This window comes from Eptatretus burgeri, chromosome 3 (assembly GCF_056783735.1).
Source record: "Eptatretus burgeri isolate ZD-2024b chromosome 3, Ebu_testis_v1, whole genome shotgun sequence".
In the NCBI taxonomy this organism is placed as follows: Eukaryota; Metazoa; Chordata; class Myxini; order Myxiniformes; family Myxinidae; genus Eptatretus; species Eptatretus burgeri.
In genome coordinates this window covers 70,822,194-70,842,785 of record NC_140963.1, presented here as the reverse complement: position 1 = coordinate 70,842,785, position 20,592 = coordinate 70,822,194, and the positions used below count along the sequence as shown (strand labels likewise).

General features: G+C 42.2%; 1 protein-coding gene and 1 long non-coding RNA gene across 13 annotated transcripts in view; one reads left to right on the top strand and one right to left on the bottom strand.

Moving 5' to 3' along the window:
- The window catches only part of LOC147030153 (uncharacterized), a 53,148-nt gene extending 49,693 nt beyond the window's left edge, over positions 1-3,455 (bottom strand). Inside the window, exon 1 of the long non-coding RNA XR_015056244.1 lies at positions 3,329-3,455. This is a non-coding gene — a long non-coding RNA (uncharacterized LOC147030153). The remainder of the gene's footprint in view (positions 1-3,328) is intronic.
- The window catches only part of OSCP1 (organic solute carrier partner 1), a 94,246-nt gene that overhangs the window by 59,194 nt on the left and 14,460 nt on the right, over positions 1-20,592 (top strand). For 3 of the 12 annotated variants that reach the window (XM_085873901.1, XM_085873900.1, XM_085873902.1), the window contains 8 exons: positions 3,693-3,826; positions 6,036-6,190; positions 6,332-6,499; positions 6,863-6,943; positions 7,131-7,234; positions 10,478-10,597; positions 15,120-15,248; positions 15,974-16,037. In XM_085873901.1, the coding sequence (XP_085730027.1) occupies positions 3,715-3,826; positions 6,036-6,190; positions 6,332-6,499; positions 6,863-6,943; positions 7,131-7,234; positions 10,478-10,597; positions 15,120-15,248; positions 15,974-16,037 (933 nt within the window). In that variant the 5' untranslated portion in view covers positions 3,693-3,714. Of the gene's footprint in view, positions 1-2,791; positions 3,014-3,435; positions 3,827-6,035; positions 6,191-6,331; positions 6,500-6,862; positions 6,944-7,130; positions 7,235-10,477; positions 10,598-15,119; positions 15,249-15,973; positions 16,038-20,592 lie in introns of those variants that run through there. The other 9 variants (XM_085873895.1, XM_085873894.1, XR_015056242.1 and 6 more) reach the window with 6 other exon arrangements.

Sequence of the window (20,592 nt, the reverse complement as noted above, 5' to 3'; positions counted from 1 at the left end):
GGTGGGCCTCAAGCGTACGGTATGACAAAGTCGACAAAATCTCGCAAAATCACGATTTTTGAAACAAAACGGAACTCTGAACACACAGTAACATGTAAGTGGGAGAATAAACAGTTAAAACGGGACAGATAACGACCGGAAACTTAACTTTGAGATCTTCAGCAGAGAGCCCTGAAGGAGACCTGTTGACGTTCCAAACCCGGAACAGGAGGTTGAAGCTCATTTGAGTTAAGGATCAGGCAAAAAAAAAAAACTTCACACTTGGCCTCTTAATTTCACATTTGTCTACGTCAAAGACGAGACCATGTTTGTGGGCAGTGGTCATGAGATGATGAAGGTTGATGTCGTGTTCGTCCTCAGTCCAGTCATGAAGGATAATGTCATCAGCAATGCCTTATGCACCTCGACGGTGCTCTAGTATGTCATCCATTTTGTGTTGGAATGCATCCCGGCTCATGTTGAGACCGAATGAGAGCCTGAGGAAGCGATCACGGCCCAGTTAGTGCAAATTTTTAATTCAAAAAGCCTTTTAAACATAATTTTTTAACACTTAAACGAAAGTGGCAATTTCAAAATAGTTAACCATAATTGTGTTCCTCGATGCAAATTGGACTCACCGAAAGATTGTTACGAATCTGGAAGCCTTGTGCACACAGACAGCAGTCCCTAAGCTTAGTTATTTTGAGAAGTGTGTGTTTATAGTTAGGGTCCCCTACCTGTGTCGAATGGGAATTGTATGTGTGTACTGCGAATTACTTTTTTAGTCAGGGTTTTTGCAATACAAATCGAGCCTGCAGCCAACCGAAACCATCACTTCTTCACTTCGCACATCGCGCCATTACACACGCGTGTCCAGCCACGTACGTGGGCGGAGATTTCCATCGCCTCAGACCGGGACTCCGCCCAGGAAAGCAATGGCGTGCCCCTTGTCCAATCAGGGCACAGAAAGCGGCTTTCCCATGACACGCCGGCCAATGAGGGTTGAGATGGCCACAGAAGGCGGCTTTCCCACGACACGCCGGCCAATGAGGGTTGAAATGGCCACAGAAGGTGGCTTTCCCATGACACCCCGTCCAATGAAGGTGGAGAGCGCCTCAGACGGCGATTTGCTCACCCCGGAGGAAAAAGGAATATAAGAAACGCCAGGATGGGTGGTAAAAGGGTGGAAAAAGGATCGAGGTGGTGGAGGTCGTCGTGGTGGTAAAAGGTTCATGGTCGTCGTCGTGGTGGTCATCATCATCATGTTGCGGGTTAGAGTCCCGCCGAGCTGGATCATCGTCGCCTCTGATCTTCTCCTTGGCCTTGGTCGATTGGTGTGTGGCCGGTTGGAGAGCGTAGTACCTGGTGCTTGGAGCGGCATCATGTTGCGGGTTCGAGTTCCGCGAGCCGGATCGTTGAAGACCACACGAGGTCGACAGGTCCAAGCACAGGCTCTGGTCTCTAGCTCACCTGTCCTCGAGCTGGAGGCCTTCAATAAAGACCATTGGGGTTCGTGTGTGTGTGTGTGTGTGTGTGTGTGTGTGTGTGTGTGTGTGTGTGTGTGTGTGCCTGTCTTTAAGTAGCAACTGGATAAGTGCTTTTGCTTGTACATTGACTGCATTTATTATAGTCGGATAACTCTGCTCTTTGTGTGTTCCCTCCCCCCCCCCATTATAAATAAACCCCCTGTTAAATGTTTCAGCTCGTTTCTGTGTTTTATTTATTGGTTTAACACGGTGCATGTTGGGAAATTTTGAAGCGGAAAATTGTGCATTTGGACCGACGCACCTCGGTAACCATCCGCTCGGGTACAACACGGTTCGAGCACGCTAACGGCACGTTCCGCTCGAGCTCCGCCGAGGGTGAATTTCCCTGGTAGTTTGGATGACATGAGTATTTAGGTAAATTGAAATTGGCAATCGACCGTATCCCACGCAGTCGACCTATTGGCGATATTCGGTCCGATAAGGGACCCGTCGGTTCCAGAGTTATCCGGGGTGACGACCTATAAATTCTGGGTGTTCAGTGGAGCCGACTCTACTGCTCTACCTTGCGGTCGTGCTCACCGCCGAAACTCAGCCCCACAACAATATAGGAAATATTCCTGAAATATAATATAATTTAAAGGATTGCTGTAAATGATGTTAACCTCAAAACATAGTTCCTTTACCTAAAGTAAGAACCTAAACATGTAAGCAAATAAATGGTAATGTAAGCAAGCACACACACACACACACACACACACACACACACACACACACACACACACACACACACACACACACACACACACACACACACACACACACACACACACACACACACACACACACACACACACACACACACACACACACACGAGATGCAAAATTCGAATACAATTTCTCTTGTGACACGGTAACCAAAAATATATATATTTATAACAACCCTCACAGCTACCCTGCTCACAAACATTATTAATGGTAAAATCATAATTTTAAACTTACCCTGTGCATTTACAAGCCCCAAATATTACCTGCCCATCGATATTCAGAAGTAGCCAAACCAGATACGGTGACTCTCTCCAACTCTGTCATTGTGTAGAGGACTAGAGGCACACCGCAGCTTTCTCTCAGGTACTTTCCAAGTATTTCCTCCTTATAGTAGAAGCTTTGCGAGTCATTTTAGGTAACAATCCTGACCACGCACGCAGATAGCAGTTCACGTGCCCGGGGGTCGCTATTTCTCAGGGTTTTTACATATGCACACTGAGCATTTGGGGTGGGGGGGGGATTACGGCATTTCAAAAATCTCGTATTGATAGACATTAAAATTTCATAAAACAATCAGCCAGATCAAACGTTTATTCTTCCTGACCTTCAGATTTGGATCCTACAACCTACTCAATTCAGCAATGTTTTCATCATTTCAGCCTCAAAAAGAAAGGAAAAGCTTCCGATGACTCCCCTCCTTCGTCTGGCAATTGCCCCCTCCAACCCTCCTTTCTCTCTGCGACCATCTATCCTTATTTTGATTTCCTTCATTTATTCCCTCGGTGAGTATGTAATTTAAAAAATATTTGCGCTTAACACCGCTGCATTGTGTCATAAAATTGTAGTTTTTTTTTTGTGTTGGTTGTCTGCTGTTGTAATGTGCCCCAGCCAAACGCTTCTTGATGTTACCTTGGGGTGGCAACCGGTGACATTTAGACAGTCATATTTGTCAAATGTCATCGGTTCAACCTGCTTCCTTATCAACCAATTTAAATACCGTACGTCGTCGCAAAATATCCCTGGGTCTGACTACATAAAATGCCGGAAAGACTCCATGGAAGTATTGTAAAAATTTGGCTGAATTAATTTTTTTTTACCTCAGGTCGAAGTTTACAACCAGCTCGAATAGCTTGAGCACGGGAGATTAATCCCATGCGTGGCAGGAAGATCCCTGAACATCTTGTTTTGACTGTCGGCTTCACAGTGACGTCGCGGTAGCGGCAGGACGGTGGTTACCATGGAAACGGCGGCCTAGCTGAACGCGAGAGAGAGAGTGGCGCTGCTGTTCGTTGTTATTCTTGATCATATTTAACACTATCGGCAGGAAAGTGACTTTGAAATTATACAAGCGCGTGGTACATGTATTATTCCTTCATAACAAACAATTATATACAGTGTAGTTAATATTCAAACAAGTCGAAAGGGGGTTTAATTGGAACCGTCCTGGCGGTGTATTTGCAGCGGCTGCAGCGAGGCAGGCTCGATGGCTTCGCGTTCTCTCCCTCTACTCTTCATCAACCTTGGTGGGGAGATGTTGTACATCCTCGAGCAGCGGCTGCAGGCTCAGGGTATCCCGGGTGACAAGGCGACCAAGGGTGTGCAGATGCCTTTGTGTACACTTCGTTTACTCTCTGTTGTTGTTTTTTTTCCTCATCCGAAACCTCAATGATCACTGCCTTGCTTTTCTTTCATCTTTCATGGCTTTCTCTCAACTTTTGCCACATATCCTGCTTTCTTCTCAACCGATTTCCTGCTGGTGTGATATGTTTGTTTTTTTTTCGAGGAGGAGGAATTAAATAACAAAGGGCTTGACGTTCAGGCAGGAATTTGTTCATGATACCCGCGATAGCTCGCCTACCCTTGGCGAAGGATACCGTGGGATCTTTGACGTCCATCTGAGGGACGGCGTCACGACACACACACATCGAATAATCACCCCGTCTGTGAAACACCAGGATGACAGTTTATAGCTGGGTTGGAAGTTGAACTCTGGCTTTTCAACTCAAACTCGAGTGTGCATTCCTCCGAGTTTAGCCTATGCTGCCGGCCTTGTCAACGACTGTGAATAGAGAAGGCTAAAGGTAAATCATATTCACAACTGGCAGGGTCGGATCAGGTGGGGGGGGGGTTGTGGGGGGCACCCGGTACGTGCCCATCTAAACGCCTTCCCTCACAAAGGTATCGCTTTTCCCTCCACCAACGAAGGTGAAAGGAGGTTATGTTTTCACCCTTGTTTGTCTGTGTATAGGATATCTCAAAAAGTTGTGGACGGATTCGAACGAAACCTGGTGGACAGGTTGCGTGTGTGACGAGGAAGAATCGATTCGATTTTTGTGAAGATCCAAATCCGGATCTGATAATTTTAAAGTGATTCTTCACCATTGAGAGATAGGGCTAAACCGATTATATGGCACGATATCTCAAAAAGTTGTGAACGGATTCAAACAAAACTTGGTGGACATGTTGGGTGTGTGACAAGGACGAATCGATTCGATTTTGGTGAAGATCCAAACCCGGATCCGGATACGAGAATTATTTAATTTTCAAAGTGATTCTTCAGCATTTCGACATGGGGCCAAAAACGATATATAACATGACATTTCAAAAATGTTTTGGGCCAGATATGTTCTTGTGGATCAGGCTCTGCATGGCGGAGGTATGCACCCTACCGAGTGCCCTTCTACTTTTCATATGTTTTAAGATTAAGGTGTATGTATTTTTCACACATCATTATCACCCGATATTCCTCAGACCATAGCTGATGTTGACCGCAGCGTTCAGCACGGAACTGATTTGTATCATTCAGTTTGTTCCGATGGTGGATACCTGATGATTAACGAATTACCAGAATCATTTGTCATTGGAGAGGTTTCTTTTCTCCCATCCATTCATGAAACAAGAAGTGCAATGGCCTATCAAATATCAGACAATCCAGAGTCCTTATCATTCTGTTTGAATTCGGCACTAAGTCTGTGTTTTCAAGACGAAAGAACATGCTTTTTAACCGTGGGAAATTCTCCAGGGTATACAATAGGCATCAAATGTGTTGGAGAAAGCTTTGTTACGAGTGATGCACATCATCCAGATGATGAAGGCAAATGTTCAGCTGATGGCAAAACCGTAATTCTGATTGAAGGTCACTTCCATGTCAATCCTTGTTTAATATATCAGAGACATTGATTTGTTTTGATCATTATGCTATTTGTTTCATTATATGCAATGTCTGATTTTCTTCCATTCGGATTTTTATGATGAAATGATAATTAAAATAAATGTTGAGCTTTGAGTAAAGGGTTTTTTCATTCGAGTACTTCTTTTCAAATGTATAAAAGCATTGTTTGTGGATATTTAAAATAGTTTTGGGAAAAATATTTTTAAGGGAATAGTCTCACAAAAAATGTTCCCGTCACTCTGCTAAGCGAAATTATATTTTTCAGTGCAATGCAAATTCCGCCCCCCCCTTCATCCCTCCCGTCCCCAACCTCACCTCATGGATCCCTGCCTGACTGGCATAATATGTTACATGGTTATTTGCTCGTCTTCAAAATCTGACATACACATGAATGCTGATTGTTGTTGATAATGGAAATACATAATAAAATAGTGCAAACCATCGAGCAATCACATATGGTTAAAATTAGATGACGCAATGGTTGTCGAGAATCATCATTGTTTAAATATGCCCAGTCATGAATCTTTGGCAAACATTTTATGATTATGGTTGCTGTTGTCCCTCCCCCCCCCACCTCCCATCCCCACCATCCACTTTTTCCGAAATACTAACATTGTTTTCTACATTTGCAGTACTTCATGACATCATAGGGGCAATGTTTTCAAGACCATTCTTGTTGGAACTGTTCAAACCCCAGGAGGTGTTCTCTCGCCCGGCATTGCATTCTCTGTACCAACGGTTGGCACATACATCCATAATGCGCCTCAACCCAACCAGCATGGACAAGGCAGGGAAACAGGGTGGGAGGATGGTAGTGGGAGGATGTATGTGCAGAAGGTACTGGGTTATCATGGGGTACGTGAGAAGGAAGATTTAAGTAACGGTGAGATACGAGTATGGATAAACAAGTCTCTTGTCTCACTTGCAGCTCTACGACTTGATGACCATGGCTGTCAAGCAGCAGGTTCTGCTTTGCCCACGACCTCGTGATCTACTATTTGTGACATTAAACCATCTGGATGCCGCTCGAGAAATGGTCCGAGAATCGCCACATGCTCTTGCCCTCATCAACAACACCCACCATGTCCTCATTGATGTCAGTGTTTAAGAAGATCATATTTGTCACAAACAAAGTGATCATACACATTTGCTAGCATGACTGTCATCCCTTTGTGGACTACTTCAAAATCACTGAGCTTATACTTTTGTGTGGATCTGATTGCAACCTAATCCATTATTATTTATAATTCGGTGAAAATATGTCAAATCTCTTGAGCGGAGTAACAAACTTAACGGTTTAAGTTAATCAAATTTGCAAACTGTTACAAATATGATTATTTTATTTTGAATTGTAAGATCCAAATGTTCAGTAAAATGTAACTGTTTTGACAAATTGTTGATTTCCAAAAGCCTGTTCCAGCTTTATACACAGCCAAAATGGTTTCCTCATTGTGTGCAGACTTACAGCTGTATGACCTCTGGCGAATTTCAGGTCATTCGACAGATGCTCCTGTACTTTTTTCAAGACTTGCATATAAGGGTAAGGTATCCATCACCGAATCTCAATACGAGTGAGTTCTCTCATCACTCAACTCAACCTCCCTTTCCTCGTCCTATCTCCTCTTCTTACCTTTGCACTCGTAAGGCTTTTTTTATGGCCCATCTCATCCTAATGTCAATTCCCCCATTCTCTTTTAATCTCCACAAAAGTATCTTCTCTTCCACAGGTGTCTTTATTCCTGAAAGATAAGGTGCAAAGTTCCAATGGGAGATTTATCCTGCCAGTTTCTGGCCCTGTTCCTTGTGGAACTGAACCACCTGGCACCATCAGGTATAGAAAAAAATGATTTCAATGCACCAAGTGGAAATTATTTCAAGGATTATAAAATTAAATGTGAAATGAAGGTGGACAAACACTTTTGGACTTGGCAGAAGGAAACTTGGACAAAAAAAAAACTTCCACAGAGAGACGATATAGAAATGAGCAGACAGATCACACTTCAGTAGATGTGCCAATTTCCACATTTTACTTTTGGTAGCTAGATTTCTATTACTTTTATCCCAATTTCAATGTCCACAAAGGTTTGTTTCATCATAAAGGAGTAATTTTGACTTTTTCATTCAGTAATTTTATGACCACAGATCGATCTCGTGTGATTATAATTTCCTGAAAAAGGAAGTTGCTTCATGTTTTTGGAGAATATGAGAACTGCACATTGACTTGCATACCACCATTGCTTTAGCCCAGAAGCATCTCCTTCTTTACCATAACTTCCCTTCTTTAGTTACACGTGATTTAAAAGGGAACCCAAACATTATGACCACCTCAACACTAATCTATCCCTTTATATCCTACAAAACAGATATGATGTCTTTTGCCAATTTATCAAGTCAGTAAATTTGCGATTAAAAGTCGAAATCTTCTTCTTCTTCTTCTTCTTCTTCTTCTTCTTCTTCTTCTTCTTCTTCTTCAGATTAGAGGTGACGTTACATCAGGGAGTGGACAGTCATATCCGTACTGTCTCTGGCTTATATTGTGGAACGATTTAACTCAAACGGTGAATAATTTTCGATTTTCAACAAATATGCTGAGTCGTGTTCTTAACGCTTGTAGTAATACAAACTGAGATGTTTCATGCTACAACAATGGCCGAAAGACCCTAAGTTTGCCAGAAATTGGACGAGATTTGTCTGAAATACCCGAATATGGATCGGGCATACAAAATGTTCGCTTTTGTGCTCGGACCATGTTACTGAAACATCACTGTTATGAAACAACAGAGATGGCGAGAATTTGTGGTTATCCACCACGATTGAGAGAGGATGCCACCCCACGATTAAGCGGAATAAACAGCCATCACTCAAAACTATAACACCATCTCTACCCAGCCAAACGCAAATATACACGGACAATTTGAGCAGTGAATTGAACACCTGTTGCCATTGCCCAGCAGGTACCACAAGAGCACCGGAAAGTAATTATCTATTATCAACACAAATTTCTACAAATCAAATGAACCACCATCGATTTATGGTGAATATAAAGTATGTATGGATCATCTATCTACTCCTCCAAGAGGATTTGACTGAGGAAGCTAAAACTTTCAGCTGGACAATAGTACAGCAAAATAGGGTGATGCATAACACTGCTTCAATAGCGCTAAACTTCTCGAATTTTTACTAATCTATAAAATCATTATTTTATTAAAATTGAAGTATATATTTGAACACTGTCTGAGGTATCCTGTTTTATGAACTCTAATTTTCACGTGTCCTACATTTGAGTTTGCGAACACCTTAACACCAGTATATGAATCTATTCTCCACATAGTCCTTTGTTAATTTCTTTTAATATCAAACTAGACTCTACCTCACCATTAAGGCCTAAGTCACATTTGCTCTACGGCGAGGATACAGCGGCCGTACGCCCTCTGAATTGACAGAAACGTGTGGCGGCCGCAGAGTTTCTGTGGTGGCCTCAGGGTGGCCCTACGCCGTTTGGCTATCTTTTACAGGCCGTAAGGTCGCAGTGGAATTATAACTCGGAGTTATAACTTTTTCATTTCTATGTTCGCCGTAGCAATTCGACAATCTGAAACAAAAAAAACTGGTAAAAAAAAAAAAATAATAATTAACCCACTCGTTACCGTCCGTAGGCTGCACGTTCGCCTTAGGACCCCCCTGCGGTCCCCTTGCAGGCACCTTGAGGCTACCTTGCATCTGCCTTGAAAATTATATGGCCGCCGCAGGGCCCCCTTAAGGTCACCGTGCGACATCAAATCAAAGACCGTACGGCAACCCCACGTTTTCGGTCTCCAAAAATTTCTAAGACCTAAGGCCTAAGTCACATTTGCTCGACGGCGAGGATACGGCGGCCGTACGCCCTCTGAATTGACAAACGTACGGCGGCCACAGAGTTTCTGCGGTGGCCTCAGGGTGGCCCTACGCCGTTTGGCTATATTTTACAAGTCGTAAGGTCGCTGTGGAATTATAACGCAGAGTTATAACTTTTTTCATTTCTACGTTCGCCGTAGCAATTCGACAAGCCGAAACAAAAAACTGGCAAAAAAAAAAGAACCCACTCGTTACATTCCGTCTGGCCGCACGTTCGCCTTAGGGCCCCCCTGCGGTCGCCTTGCGGGCACCTTGCGTCTGCCTTGAAAATTCTATGGCCGCCGCAGGAACGCCCTAAGGTCACCATGCGACATGAAATCAAAGACCGTACGGCACCCCCACGTTTTCGGTCTCCACAATTTATAAACATGCCGTGCAGCTACCCGAAAAATAAAAACATATGTGACTGCTACATTGTGTGACCGTGGAAATACTGCGGCCGCCGTATAATTGCTAGTGGCTGTAGATTTTGAAGACCCCACGGCCGGCGTGGCAAATGTGACTTAGGCCTAAGTCACCATCATTCCATGGGAAATACTGCAGAGCAAAGGAACACTGTTTGAAAAGGGCAGAAATTGACAAACTGAGTATCATGTGAAATATTTTCTCGAATAAAGTGAATAAGTTGTTTCGGGTTATATATACACACTTACATACACACTTTCCAGGTGTTGTGTGTGTGTGTATATATATATATATATATATATATATATATATATATATATATATATATATATATATATATATATATATATATATGAGGCTCCGCGAGGAGGAGTGATGCAAGGGACACATTGGCCATTTTGGAGTTAATGCCATATAGCACTATTTTAACCCTTACCCTATCATCATCATATCATTAAAAAAATGTCACTTACATCACTCCTCCTCGTGGGGCCTCATATATATATATATATATATATATATATATATATATATATATATATATATATATATATATATATATGTATGTGTATGTATATACATATACATATACACACTTATAAATGGCAGTGTGTGTCCTCCATAACTCCAAAACCGTGAAACCTAGCAGTCTGAAACTTTGCATGCATATGAAGAAAACTGCAAGGAAGTGCATGAGTGAAAATTGTGTTTGGGTTAATTAAAACACCCCGTTGGAAGATAATTAACGGCCTTATTTAATTATATCCTTTATCAGGCACATCCTCGGTCACTGCTTCTCTACGGGGTCTTCAGGCGTATCCTTGGTAACCTCGCTGGGATCTGAAGCCGCCATACTTTTTGGCCTGCTCAACCATGCCTCAACTTGGAACAGGCCGTAATGATTTCTTTACAATAAAGTTTTTTTTTTCACTTTCCTCATTCATATCATTGAATGCCTGTTCATCATAGCTACGAATTGCTGGGTACATTGCAATGCTTATAAACGCTTGGAGATGGCAGCGTTAGTGGCTTTATTTCATTCCCACACATGCGATCACTGCGAGAATCTCTCAAACTAAGCAGAATTACAAAATTTAAGCTCCAGATTCAAACTTATAAGCAGTTCCGACTCCTAAAAAAGTGTTAATTTGTCCAATTCGGACATATGGCATTTTGGGCATCTCCGGGAAGTGTATGTTTTATATGACAGTTCGGTGATTGCTAATCGCATGCCAAGTGAGCCATTTATCAACTGTTTCGTTGGAGTGCTTAAGCCACTTGGCGAGCGCTCTACTATATTCCGGTCAGGGCAGGTATGGGAGCCTGCAGCGGAGCAGCTGGTAGTTGCATCCACTTTCCGCCGGTACTCCAGGGGCTTCCGTCTGGCCCTCCCCCAAGCAGATGCCTGGCCAATCCACATCTCCTTGAGATGCTGAACAACTTGCTGCAACGAGGCACGTGGTCGGCTCATTGGCTTCCTCCACTCATGAGGCTCCCTCACTGAGAGAATCTTGTGAGCAAGATCAGCGTCAGGAAAATGAGCCACATGTCCATACAACCACAGCTGACGCTCATGGACTATGCAGGTAACAAATTTTATTTGAGTCTCTCTCAGCAACCACTTGTTGGACACAAAGTCAGACCAGCAATAGCCAAGAGACCTGGTAACAAAGGAATTAAGTCGCCATCTCAGATCCCTGGTCAGATTCCAAGTCTCACATCCGTAGAGCAAGACTGGAAGCACCAAGGACCTGAAGACTCAGACTTTCGTCGTCCTGCACAGGTACCGGCAGCGCCACACCCCATGATCCAGTGAATCCACGACTCCCCAGGCCCAACCCAGATGTCTATTGACCTCTGGCTCACAGTCAGCAGAGACATGATAATCACTGCCAAGGTAAGTGAATCTCTCGCACTGTCACTAAATACTGTATATCGATCAACTTGAACGAAGTTCAGGGCTACTCACCTGCATTGGCCACATGTTGTTCTGCAGTGCAACAGGTGGTGTCTGGCTCGCTGAAAATGTGAAATTATATTTTCCACAACGTTTCCCCCTTTTGTTCTTCTATTATACGACCTTTCACTTCAGCATATCTTAGATCAGGCCAGATTAGATCTGTGACTTGCTACAGGTACCAAGTAAACCACAAGTTTCTAAATACGACAAAGGATCGCAAGGTTGGCCCTGACAAATGTGCAGTCCATGTCAGATTGCCGTGGAAAAGACGATCATCAAGAAGGTTTGAAGAACAAATCAAACATGTATTTGGCTGTACAACCTCGAGTTATCTTTACCTCTCGCCGTTTGCTTACGTTAGTCAACAAGGATGTTGTGCCCACCTTACAAATCAGCAATGTTATCTATGAGCTTAAGTGCCAATGTGAAGCTCGGTATGTGGGCCAGTGTGACCACTCCTTGGCTTTTTCACAAGATCTTGGCTATTCGTTGTTCATCTTGGCGTCTTGGTTTTCTATAGGTTTTCTTGGCGTATAGGTTTTCTATTATCATAACTTTTCCGAAACCTTGTGAATTCTTGGCTTTTTTCATTGGCTCACCTTGGCATTTATGAAAATGAGCAGTGGTCACACTGATGTGGGCCATACAATGCAAAGTTTGGCTGATCATATAAAACAGCATGTCCCTCTGGTGATTCGAGAAAAGAACTTGAGAGTTAGGATACAACCAGTGCGAGCATGTAGGAATATTCAAGGACCGTCGGCCATTTCTTGTTCTTCTGCCATTGCATGTCACTTGGTTGCCAACCCCGTCTGTGCAGACTAGTACAATGCAGACATGTTTAAGATATTCAGTCAAGGTTGGAGTGTTTCACATCAACGTATGTTGGAAGCAACCTTCATCCTTTCCATGGAGCCTGTATTGTGTTGTTAAAAGGATTTTTGAACATTCTCTCATTCTCTTTCAACATGCCAAGTCGTTAGTGTGGATAGTGAGTCACCGCCCTGTACTCTGCTCCAGTCAATCGGAGCCAGAGATACTGATGACTGTGGGCTAACCAATGGGGGCTCAGATTACCATTGACGTCATAAATGATGAACTAATCAGTGTCGATCTTACATAGACAAGCCTATATATGCATGCTCTCAGTTCCTGGTTCTCTTGCTGTGATTCAACCTTGAGGAGTACAGCATGAAAAGCTTTGGTTAATATATCGTGTTTGTTTTCTTGTATATTAAAGTTCTATAGTACCAAACATCTGTTCATCTATCTATATCTTAGTAAAACTCTCATTATGTATGTATGTATGTATACAGTCAAAACAGTAATACAAAACAGCCAAAATACAGCCAAAACAGTACAGGATAGCGCAAAATTTTTCGGGCCACCTATCTCACCATTCGCCTGCGGTGTGCAGTATCATGTTTTGTGAAAATCGGGCAACGAAAAAAATTATTAAAAAGTCAATTCCCGATTCGGTAAAGTACTCTTCGGGAGAATTTGATCAATGCAAACAACCTCAGCGGTATAGTTCGCTGGAGCTATCTTTTTTTTTTTCTTGAAATGATTTTTTTTTCATCAACCACTGTCACAATGGGAACACAACGGGTTCATGGGTCGTCTCGTCTTATATATATTTTGGCCTGTCTATTCGTTTGTCAGTCATGTTATAACTTGAGAACAGATTAACGGATTTCAATAAATTGAACTAGGTGGATTCAGGGAACTCCCAGAAAGGTTTGTGATGAGAAAAAAAATCTTGGTTTTTAAAAATTAATTAATTTTTTTTAATGGGTGGCGGGCACACGTGGCGAAACTGCAAATGCCAACTTGCGACGCTGGTTATCCCTGCACTCGGAATCCTTTTTCTTCTTGCTCTATTAATTAGCCATCACAGCAAAAATTGGTATTTCCGTCAGCGAAGCGATGGGTCTTTTATTCTAGTTTATTTATATAATCCTAGCCATCCCCTCAACAAGAGGCTGAAAAAATCTCCACCTCTGTCAGCAAGAAGGCATAGGGCAGGAGCAAAATCTTGGCAAACATACATGCACAGTCCAAGCTCTGCCCTCTCCTCAAAGCATGAGTAAGTCGATTACATATGGAGTACAACATGAGTACATCTATTAAATTCGTAGTACAACGTAAGTACATCTTAAGTACGTCGTAGAACTGCCAATGCTAAATGTACTCATCAATCTCTGAAATGTTTCAAAATATTACCTACATACAATACAATCTTTCCTTTCAGCAAATAAGTTGGATTCCACTTCAAATTCATATTCTATACCCACCAATGGGGTGGGTGAACAGATAGTAGATAATATGTCAGAGTTAAGGTTACTTTTTGAGATGGCATTGGTGCTGGGTGAGGAATATGAATATACATTGTAAACTTTATGAAGTCGTTAAAGTCTTATGAGGTTTCTCTCTTACCGTTTATTTTTATTTATTCGTAAGCAGCCTGTGACTACTTGGCTGCATCATTTTCTGGGGGCGCGGCAGTGCCGCTGATGCAATGCCCCGTTATCAGTAATCTGGTACTCATTTTGCTGACCTCAGAAGGATGACAGGCTGAGTCAACCCACCTGGTGTTAATTCAATGTTTAAACAGCGGCTTGAACTCAAGACCCTTTAAGATCTCAAGCCGGCCATCCTAGCCATTAAGCCAACATCAGGCTCTCTTACAGAAGATGAGACAAAGTACCATATACAGGCATAAGTGGATTTATGCATTTACACATTTCCATGTTTTATGAATGTTGAGTCATTACCGAGATTCTTTTAAATCTGGTGAAAACCATTTGGCGTAGGTCTTTCTCGGGAAACATGTAACTAGTACCTGGATGTAAATAGTGCCAAACAGCCATGCTCATCTTTGGTTGGCAACAAATGTAAAGGATACAGGTGATCCCTGATTGGCTGAAGGAAACTAATTCAGCCTGTCGTTGTGCCAATGCCAGTGAGGGATGGTTTTGTCAAGTGTGACCCTGTGATCAACATAAAGGGCAGAGATAAAGGTGTGAAAAAACATGCAACAGTTGAACTTGAAATGGTTGGATGCAGCTATAACATGGGTATTTTTGTGGAGAAGCATGTATGGAATCTCTACAATGGTGGTAAGGCATATTGCCTGGTTTATGAAATAGATTTTAACTATCGAAACCGTGTAATGATGATCACTAAGAAACCGAAACAAGAATAAAGAAGCCATAAAAAGGAAGTTCCACAACCAATTACAAGCTTTCCAGCTAACTGATACATTTGTTTAATTCTGTCTGCTCAACAACAAACATGAAAACCAAAGCAATCATGTCAATAATCCTCAGTTATATGAATGTAGGGGGGAGGACCTCCTCTCTTATCATCCCTTTTATTTACTATTATCCTTTTTTCATGATTATTTCAAACTTAATCATTCCTGTGTATGGCATTAGGTATGTGATGTGTATTGCAGGATCTACAATAATGTGGGTGCTGTTATGAAAACAAAGACATTTCCAGTGGAGGGGAGATATGAGCCTCCTGTCAGAGAGGGTTTTTTGGATCCTTATGGAGATCGTGTCACTCGCTTAGGAACTAATATGTAAGCACCCACAAACGTTTTGACAGTGTATAGTCTGCTGAATGAGTTGCTCTTTGTGGAGCTTAGCGATTGACTTCTTCCTCCCTCCACCCCACCCCACCCCCACACACAAAGTTATCTCATCAGACAATTTTTAAGTTGTACCACTTGAATGTAAATAAAAGAGTTTTGCTTTCTTGCAGCTCTGATAAGTTAACCAAACCATTGCTGTCCACATCAGAAAAAATTCTTTTTTTAAAAAAAGAATCCTATCACTTTAGATCTCTTTATCCCTTTTTTATAGAAATTATACATCATCTATATATTACTAAAACCATCATCTTGGATGCATGTATGTATGTATTATGTTCCCAAAATACAGCCAAAACGGTACACGACAGTGCAAAAATTTTAGGGCCACCTTACCATTCACCGGCGGTGGGCAGTATCAAGTTTCGTTCAAATTGGGCAAAGAAAAAAATTATTTAAAAATCAATTCCCGCTTTAGTCAAGTACTCTTCGGGAGTATTTGATCAATGCAAACAACCTCAGCGGTATAGTTCGCTGGAGCTATCTTTTTTATTGAAATGATTTTTTTTCATCAACCGCTGTCACAACGGGAACCCAACGGGTTCACGGGTCATCTAGTAACTTTTAAAAACAAACTCAAAAGTGAATAAAAGTTTTCTAGAGAAGTGGTTTGTTTTTTAAAATCATAATGGTTTGCATTTTGCATATGTTGGCAGGTACAGTGCAGCACAGAACTTGGACACTCAAAAACAAGGCAAGAGGAGCATGACCAATGCTCAGGTCAGCATATCCCTCTGCCATTATTATCTACCCTTGGTTGGATGGCTTATGTTAGTTGTGGTAGCTCCCTTGTAATTTGGGTTGCCAATCACACCAGTCCACAACACATGCAGTACTTTTAGCTTGTCTGACTTGAAGCACAGAACCAGGGAATCATGTCATGTTGGCCATGCCCCAAGTAATGGCTCGAGCCAGCCGAAAAAAACAAAGCAGGGATAGTAGTTGGCATACTGTCAGCATCATATCCAGCTGCCGAAAGGACTGCTACACTCAGATTGATCTGAGAAACTACAAATGCAGTCATGACTGTCTATTACTCACCACCTGTCTGATTCTTTTATCAATGATGTGAAGCCAAGCATAACTTACCAAACTTTTCTTTTTAAAGGGTCTAAAGATCATGGAGGAGCAGCAACACACACACACACACACACACACACACACACACACACACACACACACACACACACACACACACACACACACACACACACACACACACACACACACACACACACACACACACACACACACACACACACACACGCCTTGACTTAAAACACAGTTGCTGAGCTTTGGGGAAGTATTGTAACTTCCCAGGGCACTCTGGGTACTGGTGACGCCATTTATATGACATTGCTTTTTTTTTTCCCCCCGCATTCGGCAGGGCAATTGAGGAGAAAATTCCTTCTTCCCTACTGCTGGGATTTGTTCGTAATCTATGCTTTAAAAGTCTATCAAAAAAGAAGCAGCACGTATCATTTTTAAAATCTTGACCCAGCCAGGGTCAATATGGAACCACCAACTTCCCAGACTCAGAGAGGATGCTCTACCCCCTATGCCACAAAGTCTGGTACAAATAGGGCCCAATAAATGATATTCTATTTTTGAGCCCTATTTAAAACAGCTACAAAAACATGGATTTTTGTGAAACTCTTCCACATGTGTACAGAAAGCTGTATTGTTGTATCAACCTACACGGAGGTTTTCGTCATTTTCAGTCAGAAAAACATACCGCATTTATGGGAAATTGGGGTTCTATTCCTTTTTGCAGATTTGTTTCTTAACCCATTTCATCTGGATAGGGTGTACAGCCAACACTCCTGAATTCCTACACGGCATTACTACGATCACATACATTGCTCCCATGGTAGTTTTTTTTTAATTTTTAAACAAGGTATTCTTTGCAGAAGTTAGCCAGGTACGGGAGTTTACAAGTGCAGTTCCCGTGTTCAGATGTCAGCCATGCACGGGGAATGTCGGTAAATACCGTCGGACTACGGAAATTGCATCCATTGTTGGATTTTCCCGTCGTCTTCCCCGACTTTGAACTTCACGGAAAATACGGAAATGCAATCTCCACATTGCATGAACTAAAGACGTGATTCTGCTGCACACAACTATAAAACCTGACAATGTCTGTTGGTCACGGTGAAGAGTGTGACCATGTCGACACAATACAATGACAATAAATCTTAACAAGGGATTTGACGCAGGATGAGGCTATTTGGCCCATCATGCCTGCGCTCCACCAACACAAAATAAAATAAATCCATGAGGCTCCGGATTTGATTTCACTTGGACAAAGGGGTGGCAATGAGAACAGTTTGGCAGGCACAGGGACATAATTAGTGTTTTAAATGCATATAAAATTAATGTTTTAACTATTTTTTTTATTTCAATGCTCACGACTTATTCAAAAAAATTTAATTTAGAATCTCAGGACATGTTTAATCTTCATCTGAAAGTCATTCTTCAAAACGATTGCAATTAACAAGGTATGTGGTATTCAATGATGCATGGTAAAATGCTGTACGAACCAACTGAAAATCTTCCCAGCAATGGATGTTCAGTTGAAATAAAAATGATTCCATAAACACTTTCATTTGTATAGTTGTTAGTTACAATATATCACCTCCAAAAAAATTTATCCAGTATCACCTCCAAAATGAATATTTTGACGTCAATTTCACTTTGCTCAGTACTTTCCTTTTTTTCCAGAATTCTGCAGTTTCACCAATGCAAAAAGAATTGTGTAGCAATGAACTATATATATATGTGAGGCCCGTCTAAAAAGTAACGGGACTGAGCCTGCTGTGTGATCCACTTCCACAACTTGAATGAACGGGTTGCGTCACAGTATTTCACAACATTCCAGCAATATATATGATTGGTGATGGTTGACTGCGCTCATTGTGTGATTTTTTTTACAGGTTGTGCTTTACACGTTGTCTAGTCTGAGTCGTCGCGCTATGAGTCCTGAGCAGAGAGCCAATCTGAAGTTTCTTGTCAAGCTTGGCAAAACACCTTCCGAATCCTTCGCAATGCTGCAGCAAGTCTACGGGGAAGAAAAGATGTCACGTACATGTGCATTTGAATGGCACAAGAGGTTCAAAGAGGGACGGGAGGAGGTTGAAGACGATCCACGGTCTGGAAGACCTTCGATGAGCAGAACGGTGGACAACATCGAGCGTGTGAAGCAGATGGTGCGCGCAGATGGTTGACTCATGGTGTGGATGATTGCTGAGGAATTTTTCATCAACAAGGACACTGTCTGGAGCATTATCACTGAAAATCTCAAAATGCGCAAGGTGTGCGCAAAGATGGTCTCCAAGCTGTTGTCCGAGGACCAGAAACAGCAAAGAGTCACTGTCTGTCAAGACATTATCAAGCGCCTCAAGGACGATCCAGACCTGCTCGGGAGAGTCATTACTGGCGATGAATCGTGGATATTCGAATACGATCCCGAGACCAAACGGCAGAGTCGTTAGTGGAAAAGTCCGGCATCACCAAGACCAAAGAAAGCAAGGATGTCGAAGTTGAAGGTCAAGGTGATGCTTATCGCCTTTTTTGACATCAAGGGCATTGTCCACTTCGAGTTTCTACCACAGTGTCAAACAGTGAATCAATTCGTGTACAAGGAGATCCTCCGGCGCCTCATGAGATTAGTCCGGGACAAGAGGTGGGATCTGTGGGAGAATAACGCCTAGGTGCTCCACCATGACAACACCCCTGCTCTCAGTATTCTGAGCATCCAACAGTTTCTGGCGGAGAGGAGCGTACCAACTCTGGAGCAACCCCCGTATTCGCCAGACTTGGCCCCTTGTGATTTTATCCTATTCCCCAAGCTCAAGGGGGTGATCAAGGGGATCCGATTTCCTGATGTGGAGGTCATCAGAAGGGCCGTGATGAGGGAGCTCCGGAGGATTCCAGAAAAAGCCTTCCAGGGGTGCATCGAAGTGTGGAAGAAGAGGATGGACAAGTGTATGAGACTGGAGGGAAACTATTTTGAAGGGGACAAGCTGTGATTTCAATATATTTTTTGGAATAAAATTTATGTGAAGTCAGTCCCATTACTTTTGAGATGGACCTCATGTATATATATATATGTGTGTGTGTGTGTGTGTGTGTGTGTGTGTGTGTGTGTGTGTGTGTGTGTGTGTGTGTGTGTGTATGTATATATATATATATATATATGTATATATATATGTATATATATATATATATATATATATATATATATATATATATATATATATATATATATATATACACACACACACACACACACACACACACACACACACACACACACACACACACACACACACACACACACACACACACACACACACACACACACACACACACACACACACACACACACACGTACAGGGTGTCTAAAAACTCACCTCGGGATTTAGAAATGAAAGAACATTTCTGTTGTTTAATAATTTATGATTATTTTTATACCAAAAGAAAATTTACAAAACGGAGATAAATTTGCTTTATTTGTGAAAAATGATCCGGCTTAGATGTCCTCCATTTTCGCCTTTGCAGAGAATGGCTCTTTAGACAGCATTTTCCATAACAGCAGACAATATCTCTGGCTGCAGCCCTCAAATTTCTGCACAGATGTTGTCCTTGATCTGCTGAATTGTATGGGGCTTCTTGATGTATACACGCTCCTTTAGGTAACCCCAAAGAAAATAATCGGGAGGCATCAAATCAGGATAACGTGATGGCCAAGAAATTTCTGAATTTCGCGAAATTATTCAGTGTCCAAAAATTTGCCTTAGAAGCTTCACCGTGGCTCGTGCCGTGTGGGCAGTGGCTCCATCCTGTTGAAACCACATCTCAGGTTTATCCTTCACTGCAGGGTGCACAAAATTTGAGTATGGCTCGATACCGCTCACTAGTGATGGTCGTTGCACTGCCATCCTCATTTTCAAAAAAATAAGGGCCGATAATCCTTTCTGACGTCACACCACACCAGACTGCATTTGAGAGGATGCAACTGATGTTGATGAATAGCCCAAGGATTCTCTAATCTTCAGAACCTACAGTTCTGCTTATTCACAAAACCGTTCAAATGGAAATGAGCTTCATCGCTCATAATCAGTTTATGAACAAATTCGTTTTCTTCATTGACCAACCTCTGAATTTGGACTGAGTAATTGAAGCATTGTCGATGATCAGTCGTTTTCAACTTTTGCACCAATTGCACTTTATATGGGTACAGGTGCAAATCGTTTCTTAGTATGCGATACAGTGA